Source organism: Rhizophagus irregularis, chromosome 11 (genome assembly GCF_026210795.1).
Source record: "Rhizophagus irregularis chromosome 11, complete sequence".
Taxonomy (NCBI): Eukaryota; Fungi; Glomeromycota; class Glomeromycetes; order Glomerales; family Glomeraceae; genus Rhizophagus; species Rhizophagus irregularis.
In genome coordinates, this window is record NC_089439.1 from 571,135 (window position 1) to 587,468 (window position 16,334).

The following is a 16,334-nucleotide window of genomic DNA, read 5'->3' on the forward strand; positions in this document are numbered from 1 at the left end:
ATGGTATCCATTCGAATGCTACACCATATTTGTATTTTGATTGCTTTTCCTGAATGAAATTATCAATTATTTCATTCCCACTGGTCAAATTTGCAAAATTTTTTGTAAGAAATTCCATTGAATAAAAAATTTTTGAACGTAAAGAATGAAAAATAATAACTTATTTGGTTACAAAAAAAATATGGCGTAATAGTGTAGCATACTACTATTTTGAGTAACGAGTGACATACAAAATTGATCACGTGATACAATGTGTAAAGTCTATTTTCATAAATAGCGTTCAAACTTCAAGGCCTTTCTGAGAAAACTCGTAGATAATGAACATAAAGTATTTAGAATATATGCAATTATATACTAAAAGAACGTTAAAAATTTTATTTATACAAATTTAAAATAATTCAATATATTGAAATAAGAATGATAATAATTTAGATTTTAGACACGCGCTTTCCAACTTATAAAATAAGAAATATACAGTATAATGACAAATCATCGAACAAATTTTTTATTTATAATAAAAAAAATTTTCAATTAAAAAAATAACTTAATTTATTTATTAAGTATTTCATTTATAAAAAAGCTTTTTAAGAACGATATCAAAATCAAATATTGTCCAATTTATAATAATTAATTTAAACTAAATACAAGCTTGGTTAAGCTATATTATACAAGAGATAGCTCAATTCGGGTATAAATCATAACCAAAGTTTTTGTATATAATATTCAAAATATTAAACACATTAAAAAACCTGTTAGCAAAGTTTTTTTCTTCATTTGTTAAATATAATTTACGTCAAAAGATGAAATTTTAGAAATTAAAAAGTTGTTGCGTTGATTTGTCATGAATGTAACATCATGATTTCGCTAGCACATTTTATCCATATTTTCTCCTGCTAACCACAAATAGCTATGGAAACTATTTAATATTGACAACCAAAGATTTTTATATATATATCCTTTAAATTTAATTTGGCTTTATACACATTATTAAAAAAATATATAAGCATTTGATTAATAATAAATAATAATTGAAGACAAACTTTAAAAGGAACCATAAAAAATAAACACATGACTTAATTTTCATAAACTTACTTTAACCTAAATGAGTATTTAATTTCTATATTTATTAAATATTTAATATTCTATATAGTAAATTTATGTACTAATTTTAATATCTAATTTCATACCCATGAAAACAGTATTTTTAAGCGAATATATAATAAAATAGTACTGTACGGTACTACAAATTTGGACAGACGTTCGAAAAAAATTTAATTTTTCCGTACTCAGACGGACTATTAAAAATAAATTCGTACTAATATATATATTTGTAATGTAATGATTTTAACGTTTTGTTTACTATATACTGTATTTGTCATAAATATCTCTTTTTAATCTTTACTGCTTTGAAGAAGAAAAATAATTGTAAATATGAATATTGATAATATATCCGATGTTGAAGACTTTCCAACTGAATTGGTAATTCCTGAATTTGAACAGGTTTATATAATTATTATGACTTTATGAGTCAATCTTATTATTATAGAGCTAAATATTATTAAAGAAATAGAAATTTATAAGCTTCAAAGAATATAATTGACATGTTTTGTTTTTTAATAAATACTTTATGTTAAAAAATATAAATATGTACGAAAATTCAAATTGTACGAAAATTCAAAGTCGTACGAAAATTTTTAAAGCATTCGTACGTACTAGTATAAAAAAATTTATCTGTTAGAAACGTACGTACGAACAAAGAGGATTAACGTCCGTCCGAATTTGTATTACCGTACAGTACTACTTAATACCTTTTTCAAACTACTTAACATATAATTGATTGTCGATAATAGTTTTCTAAAGGAATGTTTATTAGTGTGTGACAGAAGTCACATTTATGCTTGATGAAAACCCAGAAAAAGTAATGTGTGAAATTAAAAAACTTAATAAATTCATTTTGTCGAATACAGAAAATAGAAGTAATAAAATATTATTTTCATTTTTTAGAACTCGTAATAAAAAAAATAAAAAATATACACTTAAGAAATTCAATATTTATGAAAAATCGAAATAAATATTTATCCAAATATGTACTGAAGCTCACTATCAGTAAATATTGTATATTTTAAATTTGAAGTTTTGTTCAATTACAAACTGACTTTTATTATGTAAAAAATGTTTACATATTACTCTATAATCAGTGTTAAACAAAAGCTAATTTTTACATAAAATAAATAATCAATGACTAAAAAATGTTTTAAAAAAAAAATTCTAGATGTAAAAATATTTATTTATTCGATATTTTGAAATTTTTTTCCTTTTCCTTTTTAAACTAAGAATATAGCACCTATAGTACTTAAATTATTTTGTGAAATATTATATATAAGAGTTTTAACATACATTTTACTTTAGACTAGCCTTTTCCAAGATATTTACAAGCTATAATATGAAATAAGAATAAGAGACGAGACAAATAAAAAAAAAATACCAGAATAAAAATACACTTACATTTTAAAATCAGTAATTTCTACTGTACTACTATTGGAAATATTTTTTGTAAAAGGATTAAGTAATCGAGATGTATAAATAGCTTGTGCATGAGTGGTTGATTTACCATTTTTAATTGATAAAAGACTTTCTTTTCTAGATTCTTGTGTTTCTTTAAACTGTTCTTCAATCTCATAGTGTTGTTGTTCCTTTTTCTTAAAATCTTGGTCTAATGAATTATAAAATAATTCAATCATTTCTTTTATTTCAATAGAATTTGGTCTATTATCTGGATTTCCATCCCAACACTTTTTCATTAAATCAATATAACATTTTGGCGCAATTTGATTATTTATTTCAGGTCTAATCCCATTATATATATTTAATATCAAAACCTCATCATGAGCACAGTTATCAAAAGGTCGTCTCCCAGTTGCTACAACATACATTATCATACCAAAACTAAATATATCTGCTTCTCGAGTATAAGATTTTTCTTTTAACACTTCGGGAGCTACAAAAGGTATAACTCCATAAATTTTTGTTTCATTAATATCATCAATTTTTCTATATAATCCCATATCGGAAATACATGCTTTATAATCACTAAAATAACTCAATTTTGTAAATAATATATTTCCCATATGAAAATAACAATGAACTATCTGTTTTTGATGAATTTTACTAAGACCTCCAATAACATTAGTTAATATTTTTAATCCATTAAACCAATCAAACCTCTCATAATTTTTATTCAAATAATTACTGAAATTTCCACCTTCCGCATATTCAAGAACTATAATATAGTCTTTTGTATCTGGATCTTGAGATATTCCATATAATTTAATAATATTATTCACCTTTCGATTTGAATATGTTTTAACCTATAATAAAATATATGTATATAAATTACTTTATTATATAATTATTACAACACTATAAATTCCATACCTTGTCTATAAATTCATTAATAAGATTTTGTGATCCATGTAAACATTTTAAAGCGACTTTTGTATTTGGGTTTCTTTCATATCTATAAATAGTTTCATATAATCTACATAATAAGCCATCTTTCCATATTGCTGAATATACTGTAGAAAACCCGCCTTTACCTATTTCTCTAATGTCATCAAATTGATCATATGGTATCCATTCAAAAATCGTATTAGATTTTGAGTGATCAAGATCCAATCTCATTTCTTGGATCAAATCACTAATTTTTTTATTTTCATGGTTTGTTTGACATGACATGCAGTTCTTATTATCTATTTCAAATTTATTATTGTATTTTTTACCACAATTTTCACAATAATTTTTAGGTCGAAGAACCAAAATAAATTCTTTTGTATTTGGGTTTTGAGATATTCCATAACTTTCCATAATTGAAGCTGCAACCTGTTAAAATATAATGTCATTATATTAACATTAATTAATAATTAAGTTACATTTTTAGAGAATTACATACCTTACTTAATAATGTATCATTAATATTTTGTGAATTGTATAAATATTTTAATAAAACCTTTTTATTTAATTTCCTTTTATATTTCCCTTTTATGTTACTGTAATATAATGGACCATCCTCCCATATCGCTATAGCAATGCCACCTTTCATTTCATTAATATTAATAAACTCATTGTATGGTATCCATTCAAATGTTTCACCTTTACGTGTGCTATTTATTTTTAATTGCATTTTTTGGATAAATTCATCAATCTTTTTATTTCCACTAGTCCAGTTTATAAAATTATTTTTTAAATAATTTATTTGGCATGGTTCACACCAAATCCTATATTTCATACATTTATTACCACATTTTTCGCAATGATAATCAAAATATTCATTGTTAAAAACCAAAATATAATCTCTCGTATTCGAATTTTGAGATACTCCATAGTATTTTTCATCTGTTAAATATGATTCAACCTAATAAAATATAAAAATAATTAATATAATACTAAAAGTAAATTTTAAAAAAATTACTATAATTGAATACCTTATCTATAAATTCATTGGTAACATTTTGTGAATTATACAAATATCTTAAACAAACTTTTTTATATGATGTTTTAACCCATTCCTTTTTAAGAGTATCATAAATTAATGGACCTTTTTCCCATGTTGCTGTAGTTAAACAATTACCTTCTGTTTCTTTAATTTCAATAAACTCATTATATGGTATCCATTCAAATATGATATAACTTTCGATACTAATTTTTAATTGCTTTTTTTGGATGAAATCATCAATTTTTTCATTTCCGCTTGTCCAATTTATAAAATTATTTTTTAAATAATTTATTAGGCATGATTCACAACACTTATAATTTATATATTCCTTGTCACATTTTTCACAATATCTTTTATAGTATTTATTATGAACCACCAAAATATAATCTCTTGTATTTGGATTTTGAGATATTCCATAACTATCAATTGATGCAGTAGCCTATTTAAACATAAAAAAAATATCAACATCTAAAAAATAAATAAGCTACATTTATAAAGAAATTCGTACCTCATTTAAAAATTCATCAGTAATATTATTTTGTAAGTTAGATAAATATTTTAATACAACTGTTTTATATGATTCTTTCATCCATTTCTTTTCAACAACATCATAATGCAGTGGACCTTCCTCCCAAATCGCTACAGAAAATCCACTTTTACCCATTTCTTTAATTTCAATTAACTCATTGTATGGTATCCATTCAAATATTAAATCACTTATTTTCTTAACATTTAATTGCTTCATTTGAATAAAATTATCAATTTTTTCATTTCCACTTGTCCAGTTTGTAAAATTATTTTTTAAGTGACTTATATGGCATGATTTACACCATTTATCAACAATTTCATTACCACACTTTTGACAATGATTATCAAAATATTCATTGCTAAAAACTAAAATATAATCTCTTGTATCTGGATTTTGAGATATTCCATAATCTACTTTACTATAAGAATATTCATTAAATAAATATGATTTAACCTATCAAATAAAAAAATAAAAATTAATATTATACCAATATTCAAACTAAATACAAAATTTAATACCTTATTTATAAATTCATCAGTAATATTTTCTGAGTCATATAAAATTCTTAATATAACTTCTTCATATGATGCCCTTATCCATTCCTCTACATGTTTATCATAACTTAATGGACCATCCTTCCATATTGCTGTGGCAAAATCACTTTCTTCTATCTTTTCAATTTCAATAAACTTATCGTATGGTATCCATTCAAATACTACACCACGTTTGTGTTTTTTTAAGTATTCTAAGTGCTTTTTTTGAATGAAATTATCAATTATTTCATTCCCACTGGTCAAATTTGGAAAATTTTTTGTAAGAAATTCCATTGAATAAAAAATTTTTGAACCGAAAAGAATGAAAATAATAACTTTGGCTTTTATTTATAAAAAAAAAAGTATAATAAAACCAAATTTGGTTACAAAAAAATCATGGCGTAATAATGTAACATACTATTATTTTTAAGTAATGAATGATACACTAATTTTCAATCACGTGATCAAAATTATAATTTACATTCTAAAGGAAACTTATAGAAAGAAAACCGTATGGTTTAGCGATTTATACCGAAGAAAAAGGGTAATCGTTTATTTACAGTTGATCGGGCCAAAAAAATAAGTTGATTATAAAAGCAAGGAATTTATTAATTTAATACATATTACATAAGGTAAGAATATGTCGTGCTTGTAAAGGGGAATTTATATGATACTGGGTGGAGTGGACACTATACAAATTAAGTAGGTAAGAAAAAATATATATACTGTATATTTGACAAAACCAAAACAACAGAAAGTATATTTACTTCATCAATAATGTCAAACTTTAAAATAAAAGAAAAAAATAAATGCAATATAAATAATTTATTTTAGATGATCTTTATATTATTTGTAATAAAAACCGAAACGAAAAAAATAACACCTTATAAACTTTTATAGCATATAAATTAGATGAAATACTGCTAAAATTTCATAATGTAAATGAAAAAACTTTGAAACAATGCAGTTAATATTTCAATTGTAAAAAAACTTCCAATATACATGTAGAACCATATGTTCAATTTATAATTTTAGTTGAACTAGGATATACATGTTGCCGAAACTTGGCAATTTCGGAATAATTTAGGATTCGGCCTTCGGCCAATCATTCCAAAACGAAACTCCAGTCGAAAATCGAAAGTTGGGCCGAAATTTTCTAGCCAGCATTATGCATTTTGGCCCGCATTATAAATTTTGATGTAACGCAAAATTTCATGAAAATTTCGTGGCTAAAATTTTATCATGTGTCACGTGATGTATGATTACAGCCAGTGTTTCGTTTCAGATTTTAGAACTTTCGGATTCGGCCATGTTTTCGGCAAGTTTCGGCTAATTGTATAAATTAGGATTTGTATGTAGACTGTAGAGATGGTGAAAGACTCGCTCAGCCCGTTATAGTTTCAAACTGATACTATTGAACGAACTGAACTGACTTGAGCTGTTTCGAATCGGATGAACTGGTTCGGTACCACAATTCCATAATCATTTCTTGATCAATTCAGTCCAGAACTAAATCAGTTCATATCAAAAATTTATCAGAATCGATTCAGAACAAAAGTACCGAACCGAAAGAAACGAACCGACTCAAACAGCTCAACCGCGAACCTATTTTATGTTGGCCAAATTACGCAGCTAACTCAAAATATGCCCGATTCTGTTATCGAGCTCTATTTCGTATCATGATTTCTACTTTTCAAAATGGCGTAAATTATATTTTAACAAAGTTGTCATGAAACAAAATTTTTTTTTTAAGAATTAGTATCGCATTTCTTTATTAAAATATATAATTCTATAGCATAGATTATATATTCTAAGAAATACCTAGAAACGCACGTCCCACGTACTGCATCTATAACTAAAACATTCTATCTAAAGGCCTATACTAAAAACTATCTAAAAATAAAACAAAACTAAAACTATATCTAATCAAAAACAAAGCAAAAAAAATAAATAAATGAAGACGTGAAAACAAAGCAAAAAAATAAATAAATAAAGACGTGCTTAAACTAAAATTTAAACTATCTAATTAAATCAGATCCCTCTATGACCGAATACTCGATGACCTCGACATATAATCCAGGCAGATTAAAATCACGTTGAAATCCAGATTTTATTTCCAAGAAACAGAGGGCGAGAAATCCCAGTCCTTAGACCCTCTTTGAAAGTGTCACCATCTACGTATCTCAAACCTCTTCCCAGATCCTAATCCTCGCGTCCTTTTTGGTATTTAGAAAATCTCTTCTACATTTATTTACCTTGGCTCTGATATTATCTATATTTAATTTGTTTGTATAAATATCATAACATAAATTCAGACATATCCCTTCAAAAGAAAATTTTCCTACAACTGGCTGGCTATCACATTACTAGAAAAACGGAAACCGTTAAAGTTCGTCGCGTCAGTATCATTTTTTTTTTATTGAAAAAATTGATTACGAAAAATAGCTTAATATAAAATATGTAACACCAAATAGAATGACGTCAGTGGATGAATGGAAGGAAAATTGCATGGGTTAACACAAATCGATTCGCCTAATGCAGCAAAATGTTCCTTCACTAACAACAATTACACAAGAAAAATATTACTGAACGCCGCAGTGTTGGCACATGACATCATATGACGACTATGACGTATATGATTGTCACAAGTAATTTGTCATTTATGACTTACGACTTTGTCAGGTTCTTAATTCTGGCCGACATTATAAATTTATCCAGAATTATAATTATTATAAGAAAAATGGACTCAGTGACTGAGTTTCAGTGAGTCAGTGTTCAGTATTCGCAAAAATATATCAATTAAAACAAATGAAACGTTAAATTATGAGCATGCGGAAAGCGCAATAACAGTAGTAATTTTTTTAAAAAATTAAATAACTTATGAAATTTATAGCCTAATATGGTGAAAATCCAGCAGGAGATTATTTACTAATTACTATATACTATATAGTATCTAAGGTTTGTGAGCTCAAGTTTAAATATAATAGTGTCGAAATATAATAGTATACCATACTATTACTCGGATTATTTTATTTTCTAACAAATAATATTCAATTAAATTTATTCAAATTAACAAATTTCATAATAACGCTCTAAAGCTAAAGTTAGGGATGGCAACGGTCACGGGTAGAAGTAGAAATTGCCTAGTAAAATTATTAATTTTGGGCGCAGTATTATATTTATAGAATTTTAAATGTACTGCGTCCGTAATGACGTTAAACCATTTTTGAATTTATATTTATTCTGGGTCTTTTATTGGTTAATTATGGGATCGGGTAGCTAATGATGTGGGTAACTTGAATATGATCTACATAACAGTGACGAAGGGTCGAATGGCAGTGAGAAAGAATAAATAATTTTTATAACTTCCAAAATTAGAAATTACTTGCTTAATTGGTTTCAATGATTAAGTATTGACTTGAGAAATTTGGATAAATTTTTCTTTTATTATTATTAACTTTTATTTTATTATGAAACTCGGGAATTGTTACAATTTTTTCACTGAATTTAATAAAGAACTATTTTGTAGTTTTGTAGCTAGTGGTAGCAAGTGGCAACGTCGTTATGATGGGCACTAGAACTACAACTACACCGGTCATAACCGTGATCGATATCGGTCGGTCAAAGACTTCTGACCGACCGTTTGTGACAATTTTGGTCAGAAGTTAGTCTGGTGACTCTAGTCGGTCAAATGGTCGGTCAAATTGTCGGTCAAACGGTCGGTCGGTCAAAGGTTCTTGACCGACAGATAATAATAATTTGAGATAGACGTGCATCCTTTTTAAATTTTTTAGTGTCCGAAGACGATCTACGCAAGATAACATTTTGTTTAATATTTATAATGCCTTAAAAAGTTAAATAACGATCAGACGTCAGTTGGCAGATGCTGGTTATGTATAATTTCATTAATTAATATAACAATTTCTGATAAAGCATGTAAGTTAAATTTAAGACAATTTGTTTGTACAGGTATTTTTAATAGTACTAACCTCTTCTTACACTCAGACAAATTTACCAAAATAGTTAATAAACAGTCATTGTTGATAATCGTACGTAGCAAAGTTTACTTCATTGTGCATAACCTACCTGCAAAAATTACGATCTTTATTCTTTAATACTTTTCACGCATTTAGTTTAACGACAAATTAGCAGAAAAGGTTGCACTCCCCATCTTCTTTGGCTAAAAAAATTAATCTTTTAATGACCCAAAATTTTAAAGTGTCAAATAAATGCATATTTCTCTTGTGTACTGGCTTCCATGTGAAATCGAGAGCCAAAAATAATTCATTAATTTTCTTATACTAGTTTCTATTGTATAAATAAAGCCCTATAAAAAAAGAATGTCCGGAAATTGTAGCTAAAAACGTCCGGAAAATGTTTATTTGTCTGGAATATGTCCGGAATATTGCAATATTCCGGACGTTGGAAAATTTCCATTTTCCAGAAAATGTCCAGAAAATGTCTAGGAGGGTTCAGACCCAGCGTCCAGAAAGTGTCCGGAATATTGCAATTTTCTGGACGTTTTCCGGACACACGGACATTTTCCGGATGTTTTTAGCTACAATTTCCGGACATTTTTTTTTACAGGGAAGAAAGAATAGAAAAAAAAAGTTTTACTAGAAAGCGCAAGAAACGAAGTTAAATTTTATTCGTTGAAAAATAAATATATAATATAATGCCTTTTAAACTTCTTTATTTCAGTTGTAAGATTCGGTGATATAAGTATTTTAATATCAGGTGATTAGGTGAATATTCAATTTTTAAAGAAATTTTTGACTTATATAATATAAAGCTAACGAAAAAATTTATAATTATTATTTATTTTACATTTTTTTTGGCACTTTTTTACATGGGTTCTTCACCTATTTGAAGCCTTATGTCATCAGGTCATTTTTAAGACAAGATGTACCGAAATTATGAATGAAAAAAAAAACGAAAAAAAAAGAACGTGCATTAGCTTCTTTATCGATACAAAAAATTTGGTATTGCTAATATCCATCCACCACATTCTTACATTTCCCAAAGTCGTTTTATTGTTATTAATAGCGCTAATTTATTTTTTTAAAAAAAAAATATTAAAGAAACGAAACACCAAATGAAGGTTAATATTTTCAAATTTCCAAATTTCGATATTTCAGCCACGTGACAAATCCTCCAAAAGCAAAGTCATCTGATTCCGTAGATCTGAGAATTAATTACAAAAGAGAGTTTATTTTTAACTACAATAGGGAGCTCAATCTTTTAATTTTTGGACACTACTAATACTTTTTCTCTAGAATTCTTTTGGAAAGTCCCGTTAACGATTTTAAAGTAATAATAAAGGAAAGTTTATTTTCCCAAACGTTAATACTGCAAATATTTTTATTTATTATTGATTTCTCATAGCAGTCTTTACTCTTCTGTGAAATGAAGGCGGTGGTGTGGAGGCAGTGGTGAAGGTGGCGGAAGAGGCGGAGGGGGTGGTGGTGGGAGGAGGTGGTGAATTCGGAGGAGGTGCAAGCACATTAAATGATTTGCACATTGTTCGTTGGACAGACACTACAGTAACTACATAATTAAAAAAAAAAATGATAGTCCATTGTGCACCCTTGGACTGTGAATCCTGCAGGCGGATTACGAGACAATTATATCTGAATGAAACCCCTACCAGTATTAGAGATCCTTCTTTTATGTCTAACGTCGCTTCAAATTGTCTCTGCACTGCACCATAAATCCTTTTCTACTAGAACGTCGTCCACTCATAGCAAAAATTTTTAAACCATTTTGAAACTCTAAAAAATTTAACTTCTGGTTACGCCACGAAAAGAATATATTTTTTTGAAGACTAGTGAACATATATGGGTTTTTAGCCACATCGTCTTGCATCAAAATTATCGTTTCGGGCGGATAATCTAACGGATTTTTAAAATGTCCACATCCATTCATCAAGGTAATTCCCTTCTTGGTGTCTCTCTTTGGCTTGCAAAGAAAGCTTCGCCGACTCCTGATTATTTTATGGCGTTCTGAGCTTCCTAAAGTATTCCAAACTCCTCCGCGAACTAGAGATACTGTACGTCCAAGAAAGCCTGGTGGACATGAATGAGTTTCTGTTTAATGGTCAATTACGCGCATGATGCCTGTTACATGTCTTCTTTTTATTCCAATATATAGTAACATTACATAACAAGTGTTACGGTACGTTTCGTCGAAGTCTATTTCGCCGAGACCATTTCGCCGAGGTCATTTCGCATGAGGGAATTTTCTCCGAAAAGATAATTCGTCGGATGGGCGTTTTGTCGAATAGGCATTTCATCAATCCTTTTCCCCCGAATAGTAAATATTAATGATTAACATAATTCCTTAATCAATACAGAGAAAATAAAAATGTTTCGGAAAATTGATGAGTACGATGAAAAATTTATTTTTCTTTACTGTAATTAAAATAAAATAAACAAACGTAACTTGTAATAATTTGTTTGTCTTATAAAAAAGAAAAGGAAAACTGAAAAATTTCATATCTTCGGCGAAATGTCCCTTCGCCGAAATAGCTTCGGCGAAATGCCCTTCGCAAAATGGTCATTCGGTAAAATGTCCATTCGGGGAAATGGCATTTCAGTAAAATGACACTTTAGTGAAACATCCCTTCGGCGAAATTGCTTCGATGAAATGGACTTTGGTAAAAAGTCCGGATACCCATAACAAGTGAGCAGTTATTATAAGATCATTAAGAATACTGCCATGATCATTAGAAATTAAATTAATTCTACTGATATTGACTTCAATGTCATAAGAATATCGGTTACTAAAAATAACGACACGAACAAGTTTTTGACAATTTAGAGTTTCTTATACCCGAAAGAAATTTCTCATTCAAAATACTGCTCCACCCATTTCAGGTCTCCTATTATCTATCTATCCAAGACACAAGTCCTAGTCTTGTTCAATAATATAATTAAAATATGGCCTACCTTTGATTGTATTAGCCAGAGAAGTAAATATGCTGACCGTATCAGTACTAGTGCTTCTGTATACATGGTCGCTAACGCTACAAGAAACGAAAAGGCAAGGAGTGTTTCTTAGGAGTTAAATTTATACGAAAATATACAGAAGTTAATGTCTTGCGTAAGTTGCGTTGAGGAACGTCAAAATTTTATTTTTCTTTCTTTAGCATTTTCTGTGTAAAATACGTACAAAGAAAAAATAAAAAAACATATCAACAAAAGCAAAGTCTTCAGTATTTTACGTTAAGGATTTTAGTGGAGATTTAGTGCTTTTTTTAATGTCAATGATTTATTTATCTTTATATTATTTTTTTTCAATAACAAAGAAAGGAAATGATATTGGTGATATACAATATTTCTAATAATAAATATTAATTATTATCATAAATTCTAAATTCTACAGTTGCTGATGTTTAGCTGCTAGTGCTGCCGTCGTTGCAAATACATTCAAATAAAACTGGCGTCATTAAAAAAAAAAAGATTTTTTTAATAATATTGGAAACCCAAAAAATTGATTCTGTATTAAAGTGCTGTATTTATATTCAAGAAAATTTCATTGTTCTTGGAAACATGCAATTCAAAGTACCGTATATTAAATACTTACACTAAGTCCTAGTGATCTAATAGCATTCTGTCATATTTGAAACAATTCTTGTATAAAATGATGATGATCTGAATTATGGTATTTTTTTTTTTTTTTTTTTTTGTGGAGCTAATGACGTCACAAGGACGATTTTTATTAATTTTGTAGATAATAGGCCAGTGAGTCCAAAAGACTCGGTGGCAATGAATCATACAAAAAATCTAAGTATACAACTAAACACGTAGAACGGTAGAAGTATACCTACGATGCTACACGTTTACGAACAAATTACAAAAAAAGACTAAACTCCCACTCGCAAAGCAGAAAATCCACCCAATAAGCTAGAATAATCTGAATTATGGTAATTTGTTGGGTTTAAAAAAAGTACACAAAAGTTACGATAGAAGATAAAAATTTCTCTGTTATTATGATCGACGGTAACTTTGGCCAAATTCATAATACCGGCCAGAATTATGGCACTATGACATCGGCTAAATTTTAACCGATCATCACATTTTTTATTTTAAGTGCTTGATCGTAACTTCATTTCCAACTTAATAGTATCGTAATCATTATGACATAACAATCAATTAGAAAGTTCTTGGATTTTGGACAAAAATTTGTTACAACCTTCGAGAAGCCATTTGAATTTTGATCTGTTCGATTACCTAGTTCGATTTCAAAAAATTTCGAGTTCAAGCACTTTATGGTAAAGGTTTTCGGGAGGGGAGAATAATGAAATCATAATATTTCAGACCAATCATAATCATAATTTATCAAGTATGACCAAACGACTAAACTTTTACTACCGAATTTATAGAAAAACAAACATATGTATGAATATGCATAAATACAATTAATCATTTAGTAAATGAATGTTATTTGACTTCCCATAAATGGAATTATTATAATATGAGAAAAAAAATAAATAAACCAAGGAGAAAACTAAGTTAACCATAGCTTTTCCCGATAAAGACTAAACACAACATGAAAAAATGTAACATTATAATTGAAATTAATGTGGCACGGCGCGGATTTCATTGATTAGGTAATCAATCAATTTTGTTTAATAAAGTTTAATAACAAATAATAATATGCGCTTAATTTATTTGAACTTAATAAAATGTCCTTTTTTAAAATACATAATGATAATGAAATAATTTACATTTGAAAAAAAAAAAAATGTTTTTTTAAATCATACAAAAAAAAAATTCTTACAGAGTTTACAGAGTTTACAGAGTTTACTGAGTTATTTCTTTCAATTTTTTGGAATTTCCAAGAACCGAATTATCAACAATAAAAGATTCGGAAGATTCATTAAATTCTTCAATTTCAATTTTAATAATACATTTTGCTTCAAGCCAACCTGCGGCATCGACATCACATTCCCATTTTAACTTATTATCATTTTCTTCTAGGTAAATTCCAATCTTTTTACCATATTTTTGTAATATATAAAATCCACAATCAGAAAAAGGTAGTATAATTTCTTCTAACATCTTAATTTTTGGTTGAAGGAAAAAACTTTCTCTATCATGACAAGGAAATGTTATACTAATCTTATGAATATAAATTCCTTTTGCAGTTGAAATAAAAGATTCCATAATTCCGATAAATTTGTTCAACATTTCAACGTATGGATCAGGTTTTTCGATAATCGGAGGTGATGGTAATTCAATTTTTAATTGAAAAAAATCGATTTCCGATTCAATTTCTTCTTTAGTAATCATACTTGCACAACAACCCCTTGATATATCTTCTGGAGTTTGTTCATAATGTGCATAATCGCGCCAAAGGAATTTTCCTGTACGATAAAATTCTAGAATATAATGAAAAGCACGTCCATTTCTATCAAGGAACAACTCATTTCCATTTTCCAATTTTAACATTGATAAATTCTCATCTTTCAACATCGTACCAAGAAAAGATTCCGGTCGTGATAAGAGAGTATCACGATGCGTCTCATACTATATTATGTAAGTAAATAGTTATATTTACCATGTAAGTAAATGGTTATATAATAAAATTTCGTTCCAAACTGATTCAATTAGTTACCTTAACACCACCGACATTTAAAATTATACGATCAATAGGAAGATTACTCGTCATCGTAATAAAGTTTGACAAAAATTATAAGGTTTGACAAAAATTATTAAAGTAAACGATTAAATGATTAGTTGGTTTAATAATAAAAAATATGTGGTGGATTTAAAAGAAATTTCTTGGAAAATTCCTTTGACAATGGAATGACAAAGGAAAAAACCAAGAAATATTCTTATGGAAGAAAATTTTTTTAGAAAAAAGTAAAAAAAAAAAAACTGTATTGGACCCTTTTTTATAAGTGGCTTTTTTTCATTAAAATGATTTGTCATTAAAGTACACAAAAAAAATTTCAATTTTTTAACTTGACAACCGGAAAATAAATCCGATTATAAAAATTTATTAGTGATACGTTATACTTTCATAGTAATATGCGATAAGAATTTTTTTTTTTTTTTTTTGTCATTCAAAAAGTTTTAAAAAAAACTAGTTTTTTTTTTAAAATCAATAAAAATCAATAAAAAATCAATAAAACTCGTTTTTATCAGTTAATGAAATACTTTTATTGGTAAATTGAATGATAATAAAAATTCTTTTTGATTGAGAAAAAAAAAGTTTAAAAAAATTTTTGTTCTTTTCCATATAAAAATGAATAAATGAATGGACTTAACTGTTAATAATTTGATTGTCGGAGACCAATCTCCTAAGGCGAATGACGATCCCTTTGAAAAAAGTACAAAGTTTCATTCTTTCTTTGTTAATCAACTAACTGTATTAAGCCAATATAATCAAACGAATATAATCAAGCCATTGTTCTTTATAAAGTTATCTAAAACCCGATGATAACAGAAAAGAGTCATATGAGCTTTGATTCTTGTGTAAAAAAATCTGTTTTGGTTTCTTGTGAACATTATTAAGGATTTCTAATTTTCATGAATGAAATTAATTAAGAATTTCGTTCATGTTTGAGATTCATCTAACCTGTTACCGGCCACTGTTACATTCACTGTTGCGGTCACAATGAAAAAAAGCGGACCATTGCTTATAATGTCTAGATTTTCGGATAAATGATTTCCCTTGAAAAATCCGCAGAAAATTTGAGGTTAACGAAAAATGTGTGGAATATACAGTAGGATGATTCGAGGTTTTTAATGCGACATGGAAATAGAGAATTCGT

General features: G+C 27.6%; 3 protein-coding genes across 3 annotated transcripts; all 3 read right to left on the minus strand.

The window, feature by feature from the left end:
- Nucleotides 1–2,266: 2,266 nt before the first annotated feature.
- On the minus strand, nucleotides 2,267–5,848 carry OCT59_002677 (uncharacterized protein; the record flags this gene model as incomplete). Its single annotated transcript, XM_066145080.1, has 9 exons — nucleotides 2,267–2,436; nucleotides 2,506–3,368; nucleotides 3,436–3,879; nucleotides 3,950–4,092; nucleotides 4,288–4,411; nucleotides 4,482–4,565; nucleotides 4,869–4,931; nucleotides 5,001–5,474; nucleotides 5,540–5,848. The coding sequence occupies 9 exons, from the start codon at nucleotides 5,846–5,848 to the stop codon at nucleotides 2,430–2,432; spliced, it is 2,511 nt and encodes an 836-aa protein (XP_065995833.1). The 3' UTR covers nucleotides 2,267–2,429.
- Nucleotides 5,849–10,922: 5,074 nt separating this feature from the next.
- OCT59_002678 (uncharacterized protein) lies at nucleotides 10,923–11,296 on the minus strand (the record flags this gene model as incomplete). The annotated part of the gene is made up of 2 exons (XM_066145082.1): nucleotides 10,923–11,101; nucleotides 11,233–11,296. 2 exons carry the CDS (start codon nucleotides 11,294–11,296, stop codon nucleotides 10,923–10,925), a joined length of 243 nt encoding a protein of 80 aa, XP_065995834.1.
- Nucleotides 11,297–14,183: 2,887 nt separating this feature from the next.
- On the minus strand, nucleotides 14,184–15,422 carry OCT59_002679 (uncharacterized protein). Its single transcript, XM_025320161.2, has 2 exons — nucleotides 15,173–15,422; nucleotides 14,184–15,084 (listed from the first exon to the last, which is right to left on the minus strand). Exons 1-2 carry the CDS (start codon nucleotides 15,224–15,226, stop codon nucleotides 14,359–14,361), a joined length of 780 nt encoding a protein of 259 aa, XP_025172031.1. The 5' UTR covers nucleotides 15,227–15,422; the 3' UTR covers nucleotides 14,184–14,358.
- Between the last annotated feature and the right edge of the window lie 912 nt (nucleotides 15,423–16,334).

Excerpts from the sequence above, each read along its gene's own strand:
- OCT59_002679 (XM_025320161.2), bottom strand. The coding sequence starts at position 15,226 with ATGACGAGTAATCTTCCTATTGATCGTATAATTTTAAATGTCGGTGGT. Across the intron at positions 15,085-15,172 it reads TAAATGTCGGTGGTGTTAAG|TATGAGACGCATCGTGATAC; the intron begins GTAACTAATTGA and ends TACATAATATAG.